The sequence below is a fragment of the Boleophthalmus pectinirostris genome, unplaced genomic scaffold (genome assembly GCF_026225935.1).
Source record: "Boleophthalmus pectinirostris isolate CB_2022bp ecotype Guang Dong unplaced genomic scaffold, ASM2622593v1 HiC_scaffold_11, whole genome shotgun sequence".
In the NCBI taxonomy this organism is placed as follows: domain Eukaryota; kingdom Metazoa; phylum Chordata; class Actinopteri; order Gobiiformes; family Gobiidae; genus Boleophthalmus; species Boleophthalmus pectinirostris.
The window spans coordinates 15,810,964-15,822,289 of record NW_026570994.1 but is presented as its reverse complement, the minus strand read 5'-3'; the positions used below and the strand labels follow the sequence as shown (position 1 = coordinate 15,822,289).

At 41.1% G+C, this 11,326-nt stretch overlaps 1 protein-coding gene across 1 annotated transcript in view; it reads left to right on the top strand.

Moving 5' to 3' along the window:
• Nucleotides 1-11,326, top strand: part of zranb3 (zinc finger, RAN-binding domain containing 3) — a 314,618-nt gene that overhangs the window by 253,562 nt on the left and 49,730 nt on the right. Inside the window, exon 17 of the mRNA XM_055166955.1 lies at nt 4,372-4,514. Within this exon, the coding sequence (XP_055022930.1) occupies nt 4,372-4,514 (143 nt within the window). The remainder of the gene's footprint in view (nt 1-4,371; nt 4,515-11,326) is intronic.

Below are 11,326 nucleotides of genomic sequence, written 5' to 3'. Positions count from 1 at the left end.
CCAAAATTCAGCCCAGGCATTTTTCCTCTGGACGTTCAGTTCTGTAGTTCCCCATTTCGCACATGATGCACAGCGTGTAGTGCAGCATCGCGAGCTGGGGGGGTAAAGGCTCAGAAATGTGCGTTTTAAGTTGCTTTTCTTTACAAAAACACTGAGTTTTAATAAATTACACACAAAACAGTAAAAAGAACAAAATAAAAATGTAAACAACATGTCAGGATCTTGAAGCTGGAGCACCTGCACAAGAGACAATCAACTTAACCACCTTGAGAACAGAGTGTCTAGAAGCTGTGAGGTAATACATATTTCGACTATTTTAGCAGAAATTATGTGATTATTTTCTGATTTTTAATAATACTTGACAAAATTAAAATACTGTATCGACCTATAAACTTGGCCGCAATACTTTATGGGAAGATGTTCTTTGGGGTTTAGTGTCAGGAATCATTTTCAGTAACGATGAGTGAGGCGTGACGTGTTCGAGACATAATCCTGCCCTGTTTATTTTTTTAAATGGTGCTAAGTAAAGCCAAAATACTAGTGAAACTGTTTCCACATATTCTTCATTTAACGTCACAATAAATATGAAACTTTTTTTCACGGTTTTGGCTTCTTGGAGCCTGGAATCAGTGGATAAAAAGGTAAAAGGAGCTGGTAACTTGTAAACTACGGCTTCACGACATCACGAGGTGGAACAGAGCGTTTTAAGCTTTGTAGATGTAGACAGATTAATAATAAAGTGTTACTCAGACACGTGTAAATGAAACAAAACACCACTCCAGATATGTTTTGTTGACTTAAAGCTCACAAGAGTCAGTTTTTCGTAATCTAGGACCTTTAATTACTCCTGGTTGTTTAGTGCGTTAATTAAGCAGTTACTAAACCTGAATCGTTCCTAATAAACAATTGTGAATTAAGTCTGTGTTAAGGCTAATTAAGGTACAGTCGTTAGAAAGTGTTATCTCTGTGGAAATAGTAAATATAAGTGATCTCTCTCCACCTCTGCTCCGTGTTAAACCTCTGTCACCACGGCGACGGATAGCACTAGGTGGGAGGTGATTGAGAACGGGGGTTTGGACATGTCTGGTCCTTTTTATCGGCATCGTTAAACCGGACAAATCACGGCCCGGATCGACCCGAGGAACCGGGCGGCTAATGTGGGCCCCCGTCCTGTCAGGGGGCGCACCTGCCGACAGCGCGTTTATGTGTTTGTGCGGAGGCAGAGGCGCGAGCTGCGTCCTCCGCTCTGCTCCATCATTCACGCGCCGCCACGCTCCAGCTGTCCATCAGAATCAATACAGGACGAAGATTTAACGCTTCTCTGGCGCCGCGCTCACCCGGATACGACCAGGTGGTTAAGAGAGCCGTGTTTTTCTGCAACAAGTCAGATAATAATGAAAAATTATAACGCGTTTGTTTAATTAAAGATCCCATATTATGCAAAATTGAGGTTTAAATCATGTTATAATCCTCGAAAACAGACCTGGAGTTGTGTTTTGTTTCATTCCCACTTGTTTGAGTAACACTTTTTTATTAGTCTGTCTACATCTCCAAAGCTCAAAATGCTCTGTCCCACCTTGTGATGTCATGAAGCTGTAGTTTTCAAGTTAACTGCGACGTTTTACCTTTTGTTCTGTTAGAGATCGGCAATTCCAGGGCTGAAATTATCCAAATGATTCTAGTAATAAATAATAAAATCTTAATTTAGAAAGCACAAGGTTTACAAAGTGCGGTACAAGCCACAAAGAACAATAAAAATAGCAAACAAAATCAGACAAAGGAATAAAATCGAGCTAAAACAAGTTAAAGGAAGGCCTGATAAAAATTTGTTTTAAGAAGTGATTAAGGGCCTTTTTACACGAGTACGCTTGAGGGTAAAAATGACAAAATAATTTTATCAGAAGTGCATTTAGTTTAGACGGTGATGGTGTTTTTGGGGCTTAAAAACGCAAAAATCTGAAACCACCCTCCAGCGTGGAAAAGTTGAATAGTCTCCACCGTAGTAGCGTTTCCGTCTACGCTGCCCAAGACGCAAAACTCTGGTCAGATCTGCTCACGTCACGCATGCGTTTACGTCACACACATCACCACCGAGCCGCCTGGCGTGCATACACAATCGAATTCTACACACTTTTGCGTCACCGTTTGCACGCAGATTTCCTCATCTAAACGCGGAATAAAAAGTGAAGACGCGACGCCACTTTTGCCTCTTCTGTTCAGACCGACATCATATAGTCTTTGTTTAGTTTAATTGATCACATTCACACAGTTACTTTAAATTCATTTTTGTTTAAACTTACCACCTTCACCTGTGACTCCACATGGTCTGGGAACAAAGAGGAGGCGTGTCTTTCGGCGGCCGTATTTATAGGTTCAGGGGGGAGGTGTTGGCCCAGACCATGTGGAGGGAAGCCTCAGAATTGGTTCTTTTTGTTTTATCAAATTGGTTTTCAGAATTTTGGTTTTAGTGTTTCTAGTTGAGTTGGAGCACTGTTTGGTTTAAAGGGGGATTTAGGCCTCGTACGATAAACAAAGGCAGCACACCAGAAAAACGAGGAAGATGCAAGAATTTTACCTGCGAGTTGGTGTAAACCTATGGGGAGGGACTTCCTCTCTGGGCTGTGTAAAAGCAGAGGCAGTGTAATCAGTTACAGGTTCACCATCAGTGCAGCCGGGTGCACGTGGGGGATTTTCTTTTGTTTCGTTACTTTCTGTTGCTTTTGCTTGAGTGAAGCACAGTTATTTTTGTAAATATGTCATTTAATTTTGCCCACTACTCGGTGAAGGATGTAATAAATCATTTTTGGTAACGGGACATTGTTTCATCCGACTCCTACTTCGACAACTTGGGCCAGCTTCCCCACATAAACGTAGCCTTAAAAGATGATCCTGATGGTGCGAGTCTCATCTGCTCAGGCAGGTCGTTCCAAAGCCGAGGTGCCCGGACCCGAAAAGCCTCGATCGCTCTTTGTCCGAGGCTTGGACTTTGGAACAGCCACAAGGACCTGCCTGAGGATCTAAAGCTGCGGGAGGCTCGTACAGGGTTAAAAGTTCTGAAATGTAACTTAGTGTAAAACCTAAACGAGCTTTAAAAATGATCCGTAAACTCTTAAAATGTATTCTAAAACACACAGGCAGCCAGTGAAGGGAAACTAAAACAGATGTTGATGTCTGTTAAACCCAGTGAGGAACCCAGCTGCTGCGTTCTGAACCAGTTCGAGGCAGGAGGTGGATTTGGAGTCAGAACCGGAGAGGAGGGAGCTGCAATCGTCTAGACCAGTGTTTCCCAATTTTTTTATTTTAAAAGTCACAAACCTTTGCGACCCAAGTCAATAAACATTATCCGTAAATCACAAAATAAAGACAGATTTGACCATTATTGAACATTAATGATGATATTTCTTTGTTGACTGAGCGATCGTGTCTCTCTGAACAGTTAGTTTAGTCGTTTAGATTAGTAAGTTTTAAAGAATTAAAAACAATAATTGAACCAGCAATAAAAGAAATCCGTAAGTCGCCTATTTGGACGTTAAATATCGTGACAAGGCGACCCCAAAAAAAATCTCTTCTTTGGGAAACACCGGTCTAGACGGGAGAAGATAGTGAAGTTTTATGGAGTTTAAAAACATTGTGGCGCACTTCCTGTATTACCACATGACATCACAAGGTAGAAGAGAGCGTTTTCAGTTTGAGAACCGACCTCTAAGATCTAAGAAACTCTTAAGAAGACGCGTAAATCTGCAGGGTTTGTGCGTTTAAACGTGTGTGAATGAAACAAAACACAACTCCAGGTCTGTTTGTGATGAGGAAACAACATTATAACATAGATAATCTTCTTATACTCTATGTTATTGTCCATTTTTAGACCAGATGCCCTCCCTGACACAGACCCACCTCATTTTATCCAAGGTCGGGGTCCGCCTAAAGAATACATTAGCCCGTCGTCAGTAAAGATGCAGTCATTTAAACCCACGTGGAGTTATTTATGGTGTTTTGATTGCGCTGAAACTGTCTCCTTTTCCAATATAGACACATTCTCCGTCTTTGTGGAGAGAAAAACCTACCTTGCCTGTAATATTATGTATTTAAATTGCCCATTAGGAGTTGGAGCTGGGAGCTGTTTGTAGTCCTGCCAATGCGTTTTTCTTTGAATCTTACTTGAAAGCTTATATCTCATCTTCTTTTCGCTTCTGATAGCTTTATTTATGTGTGTTTACCTCTATACCCGGCTCAAATTGTTTAGTTTTAGAGATAGTCCAATGTCCAGGCAATTTACACAGAAGATGCAGCTCTAGCACGGGGGGTTTTATAGAAGAATATGAGGTAATTTTTCTTTTTTTTGTGCGTGTGTGTGTGTTTTCATGGGGACAGGTGATGAGATTCGTGCAGGAGTGGTGCGGACTGACAGCCATGAAGCAGAAGCTCTTGCGTCGCAGCGGGACCCTCTTCCATTCGCCCGCTTTGGGACTACAACAGCTAGCCAGCAGCCAACGCCCGCACTCCAGCACCAAGAGGTCAGAGGTCAAACACGCCGCGTCGAATGGGGCGAAAATGTACACGCCGCTACGAGCATTTTAATACACTGGAAGTTGAGCTAAACACAAAAACTAGTGTCCAAAATCCATAAATCGCTGTTTTCTGATCTATGTTATAATGTTGTTTTCTCGTCACAAACAGACCTGGAGTTGTGTTTTGTTTCATTCACACATGTTTAAACACACAAATCCTGCGTATTTAGATCTTCTCTCAAGCAGAAAACACTGTGCTCCATACAGAAAGTGCTCCACCGTGTGTTTTTAAACTCCACACACCTTCACTAGAGTCAGTCGGATGATTTTAGCCCTGCCAGTTGCCAATCTCTGCTGAACTAAAGGTAAAAGTTTGCTGAAAACTACTTCCACTTCATGACATCACAAGGTGGAACAGACCATTTTGAGCTTTGAGGATGTAGACTGACAAAAGGTTATCTGGATTATAAAGCGCAACAGATTACCGTATTTTCCGCACTATTAGTCGCTCTGGATTATAAGGCGCACTGTCATTAAATGGTCTATTTTCGAACTTTTTTCACAAATAAACCGTAAAAGGACTTTAAAGGAAACACAACAGTGTGATGGGTGAGTGGTTTTGTTTGTTTGTGGCGTTCACGGTGACTCTGGGCTTTGTTCAGTTGTGGCGTGTAGGGAGGTGCTGTCTGGGGTCGCTGGATTGTCGGCGTGTTCGCGGTGACTCAGTTGTTCAGTCGTGTCTAGAAGCGGCACGTTGCGCTCGCTTTTTCGGTTCGTTCCTCCGTTCTGTTCCTCGTCGGCGTGGAGTGTTTTTCGCCGCGCGGTCGCTGTCCGCTCCGTGCGTGTTTGCGGCTTTGTAGTTTACTGAAGTCGTACTGGGACACCCGAGTGGATTCGTGTATGGGGCGTTTTTTGATGTGGTTGGAGGTTTAAGAGTGCGCCTAACAGTACGGAAAATATGATATAAGGCGCAATATCAATAATGCTGAATTTTCTCGACTCTTTTCATACATAAGATGCACCGTATTATAAGGAGCATTAAGCAAAACAAATGGAAGACACTTGAGACTGATCTCTAGTCCAGGCGTCCACAATCCATCGGCAGATCGTGGTGTAATTCGCCCGGCGTTTCCTCCCTGTCTTGGTGAATGTGTGTCATGAATGTGAATGCGGGTGGATCATTTAAGTTAGGACGACTCAAATATACAATGAGTAATAATGTGTTTAATGCAGCTTTGCGCACATTTGTTTACGTTTTACCAAAATAAAACTTAACATAAGTTTTGGAGTCTCATCCATGGAGGGAAAGCGAGGTTAGCGAGTTCGTTCATATTTAGGGGGATCGCTTTATTCAGGTCAAATTGGAGGGGAGTATTATCAGAACGGTTTTTGAAATGATTGTCAAGGAAATGTCCCACTGCGGCTCCGATGTCAACAAAAAATAAAGAGCCTACGGGCCAAATACAAGGAGGCTAAAGTCTAAAACAAACGAAGCTGCAGCAGATGTATAACCTGTCCATTTTATAGGGATGTAACAATATCCAAATCTCACGGTACGATATTGTCACGATATGCATCTCACGGTACGATATTTATTGCGATACTTTGCAGAGGCTGATATAATTGTAGATGGGACACTTTTTTGCTTTTAAAATACCTTGACAAGATTGTGGTGTGAATTATTTCCGTCATAATCCCAATAATTCAAGTATAAAACATATTTCTTCATGTTGTTTGCGCTGAAATGAATCATGGGATATGTAGTCCCCGATGTTTATAAGCTGTTGCTGCTATAAAACGATGCGTTTAAGCAAAGGAACTTGTGATTCGATATATTGTGACAGCCCACGATATTATTGTGAGACTTTTGACGATACGATATCACCATATTTCATTTTCCTTATTGTTCGATCCCTACTATTTTACGGAGAACTGGACCGTATTTTTGGAGACAAGCCCAGCGTTTAGTTCTGATGTCGTCATGTCCTCCAGTGCTCGACACTTTTGGGGCGTTTAAAGTTCACTCTGGAGATCACATGCAAGTCACATTTAGTTGTAAATGTGGACAAGCTCACAAAAAAATCTGAATTAATCCCTGCAGTCTGAACGTAGCCTAAGGGAAAACTGGCAAACGCTACTGAGCTTGTGACTAATTTTATGTGTGAGAGACTTGTTTAACCACACAAATCAAGTGTTGTAGCTCCGGCCAAGTTAGTTCTTTCTCGTCAGATTGTGTTAAAACCAAGCTCGGAGGAAAATCTAACTTGCGTGACGGCGCTTCAGACAGAGCAGTGCCTCCAGCTGGGAATGTTGACGCTGCAAAGGACCAATTATCGTGATTTTACAGGGACACGCGAATCTGAAATAAGGCTGAAGTTTACTCGTTTAAAATCCTCTCACACTTCTGCCGATAATGCACAGCAGCTTGTCCGGGTCTGATCTGCGTTGGTTGCCGTGGAGACGAGTGGCAGAGGTTAAACGTGAGTGTGCGGGGAGAGACTGGAAATGTTTAGGATTTATTTAAAAACTCAACCGCTTTGAACGTTGGATTTGAAATAATTTAAAAGCTCAAGACGTAGTTTGCGTTCGGCGTACGACCTAAAAGATTCCATCTCAAAAAATGTAAATATCTTGAAAAAGTTCTATGTTTTTTGTCCTTTCATTAAAATAGTATTGGCCTACTTCAAAATAATACATAAAAATAAAAATATATACTTGAAGGTGACATCATCAACGCTCCTCTGAACCCTGTAGAGTAGCTCAGGGTTCAGCGTTGGGTCAACAAATGTTTAAAATGGAAAGTCCCTGATAATGAAATATATTTTTTTTTTGTAGTGGACTAGTGCACTGTGGAACATTTCAGTGCAAAGTAAAAACTATGGAGTAAGAAAGCTGTCAAAAATATTTGTGCGCATAAAATAGAAATCCGTGCGTATTTGGCTTTTATATTATATTACCTTAACCTGTTTCATACAAGATACATGTTCAGTGTAAGTGAGACTGAAACTAAATTACTGCTGCACCGTGTAACTTTTCTGGTGGAAGATTCAGGGTCTGTTTACATGAAAACTTTTTACTTGCAGGTAAAAACGACACAATATTTTATCAGAAGCGCCTTTTGTTTAGACGGTGACCCGAAAACCCTCGTCTGAACGCGGAATAAAAAGTGAAGACGCGACGCCACTTTTGCATCTTCTGTTCAGACCATCATATAAACGCAGCCTTAGTGTAGGTGTTTTTTATGGAGTAAGAAAGCTGTCAAAAATATTCGTGCGCATAAAATAGAAATCCGTGCGTATTTGGCTGTAGTTGCGCATAAAATAAATATTTGTAAACTCTCAAATGAGTCCAGTCGTACATAAAATATATTGTGTGTATTTTATCCATCAGAATACGAATTGAAAAATTACGACGTCATGAATTACAATCACGAAATGAAAATTTACGATTACGCTTTCATCAGTACGAATACGAATTCACAGACGGAACTTTACTGTCAAAAATACGTCATCACTTCACAGACATTATCCATCGAGCAGAAGAAACATCGATCAAGATCAAGACTGCGCAGCTCAAGTTTGTAGCAGAGGGTAAAAACAGAGTAAAAGCACAAGAAGCTACAACAGAACAACAAGTGGGTTCATTAAAATCTATTGTAAAAACGTCTTGAATTGGGGAACCGAACGCTGCTGTATAATATTGTGTAGAAACACCTCCTTTGAACGGGAAATTGCACCTATATGTTAGAAAACATAGTGGAGCCAGTTGGTAACATCCGACGTAACGTTATCCCAGGGCTAATTAGCAAATATCAGGTTCTCTGTAGGTTTAGATTAAAACATTCACGGCTACAGCCACAGCGAGCATCAGTCAGTCTTCACTTCAGCTGCATTTCTCGCAGCTGAGATGAAGACTGACTGATGCTGTTTTTACTCTGCTACAAACTTGAGCTGCGCAGTCTTGATCTTGATCGATGTTTCTTCTGCTCGATGAATAATGTCTGTGAAGTGATGACGTATTTTTGACAGTAAAGTTCCGTCTGTGAATTCGTATTCGTACTGATGAAAGCGTAATCGTAAATTTTCATTTCGTGATTGTAATTCATGACGTCGTAACTTTTCAATTCGTATTCTGATGGATAAAATACACACAATATATTTTATGTACGACTGGACTCATTTGAGAGTTTACAAATATTTATTTTATGCGCAACTACAGCCAAATACGCACGGATTTCTATTTTATGCGCACGAATATTTTTGACAGCTTTCTTACTCCATAAAAAACACCTACACTAAGGCTGCGTTTATATGATGATGGTCTGAACAGAAGATGCAAAAGTGGCGTCGCGTCTTCACTTTTTATTCCGCGTTCAGACGAGGGTTTTCGGGTCACCGTCTAAACAAAAGGCGCTTCTGATAAAATATTGTGTCGTTTTTACCTGCAAGTAAAAAGTTTTCATGTAAACAGACCCTGAATCTTCCACCAGAAAAGTTACACGGTGCAGCAGTAATTTAGTTTCAGTCTCACTTACACTGAACATGTATCTTGTATGAAACAGGTTAAGGTAATATCATATAAAACCTTCCACCCAGAGAAACCCACTTGTCATAATATTTGACGCTGAGTTCTGTATTGTGCTTATTTTTCCTCCTTATGCAACAAATTTAATATAAACACACACTACACTTCACAACACAAGTCTATATTACCTCTCCTCTCTATACAGCGAAGATAAAACACCCGAACTGCAACCTTACCTCACTGACAATTTCCTCTCATTTCTCAGCGCCTTTTAGCTCGAGCAGATACACTGACAGGAGACGTTTTAAGGCCTATATTTATGTGTTTTCCTGTACTTTTACAAAACCTAAAACTGTGAATCCGGGTGAGAAAGGGCCCGTCTCCGCTCCGGTGGCTCTCTCCAGGTCGCAATAATAAATTGTTTGTGGCTCAAACCTCGGCGGACCAGACGCTTAAAAGCAAAGAGTCACTCCAATGACTGCACAGGAAATATGCTGTATGCTCGCACTATATTCTTTTAGTCAGCTTATGTAGTGCTGATAGTAGAAGTAGTGGTAGTAGTATCTTATTTTACTGGTTGTAGTATTTTTTACAATGGTAATAGTAGCAATAACGACTGCAGGGAAAATATGGTATCAGTATATCATTTTAATCTGTAGTAGTAGGAGTAGATTTGTTGAGATTGTTAGTATTTCTCATTGTTTTTGTACTGGTTGTAGTATTTTTAGTGTTTAGTATTTGTAGTAGAACTGGCTTCTGTTGCAAAATGGATTCTCGCGATATTGGTGAGTTCATAAATTCACGAGAATCCGTCTTGGCCCCTGGTGCGAAAGGGCCCGACAGTTGGGCTGGGTATCATGAAGGAGTTGCCGATACGATACATACCTCGATACACGGGCCATGATACGATACATATCTCGATACACAGGCCACGATACGATACATACCTCGATACACAGGCCACGATACGATACATACCTCGATACACAGGCCACGATACGATACATACCTCGATACACAGGCCACGATACGATACATATCTCGATACACAGGCCACGATACGATACATATCTCGATACACAGGCCATGATACGATACATACCTCGATACACAGGCCACGATACGATACATATCTCGATACACAGGCCGTGATACGATACATACCTCGATACACAGGCCACGATACGATACATATCTCGATACACAGGCCACGATACGATACATACCTCGATACACAGGTCACGATACGATACATATCTCGATACACAGGCCGTGATACGATACATACCTCGATACACAGGCCACGATACGATACATATCTCGATACACAGGCCACGATACGATACATACCTCGATACACAGGCCACGATACGATACATACCTCGATACACAGGCCACGATACGATACATATCTCGATACACAGGCCACGATACGATACATACCTCGATACACAGGTCACGATACGATACATACCTCGATACACAGGCCACGATACGATACATACCTCGATACACAGGCCACGATACCATACATATCTTGATACACAGGCCACGATACGATACATACCTCGATACACAGGCCACGATACGATACATATCTCGATACAGTGCACTTTCGATTCGATATGATATATTTCAAATCGATTCGATACAGTTCAGTAAAAATAAAGGCTAAATCATGTCTGTGATACTAAAAGTCTTTGTTAAATCACTTCTTGTGCAAAGTTCATATGAAACACAAACATTTTAATCATCAAAACAGTAAAAATATCAAATGTGTTACATAAATGAGCAACAAAACTGTAGCTCTGTAACAAAATAATTTAGTAAAACACACCTAAAAATTCTCTTGGTGAAATATCGATACAGTAGCCCACGATATCGATACTGTATCATCACATTAAACGATACGATTTATCGATATTACGATATTTTTTGCACACCTCTACCCAACAGGTGGCAGGCGACCAATCACAGAGCAGCACTGAGGTTTGTGAGGAAGTCAAAGGTGACTTCAGCCTCTTTAAGCGTCAGTTTATCTTGTGAAAAACGTGCAGAAGGTTTATGCAACAGTTTGTGCATTTGTGGACAGGGCAGATTTCTATGCTTTCCTCTCAACTAGGGATGGGCATGATTAGTTGATTAATCGATAATTGATCATTAAGAATTTCATCGATTACGTACATTTTAATCGACAAACCGACTGTAGGTTGCTGTGTGTAGTGTGACCAAACAGGTGTGTACATGTGTCTCTGCACTCAGAAGGAGCGAGACACAAACAGTCGGTCAGTCTG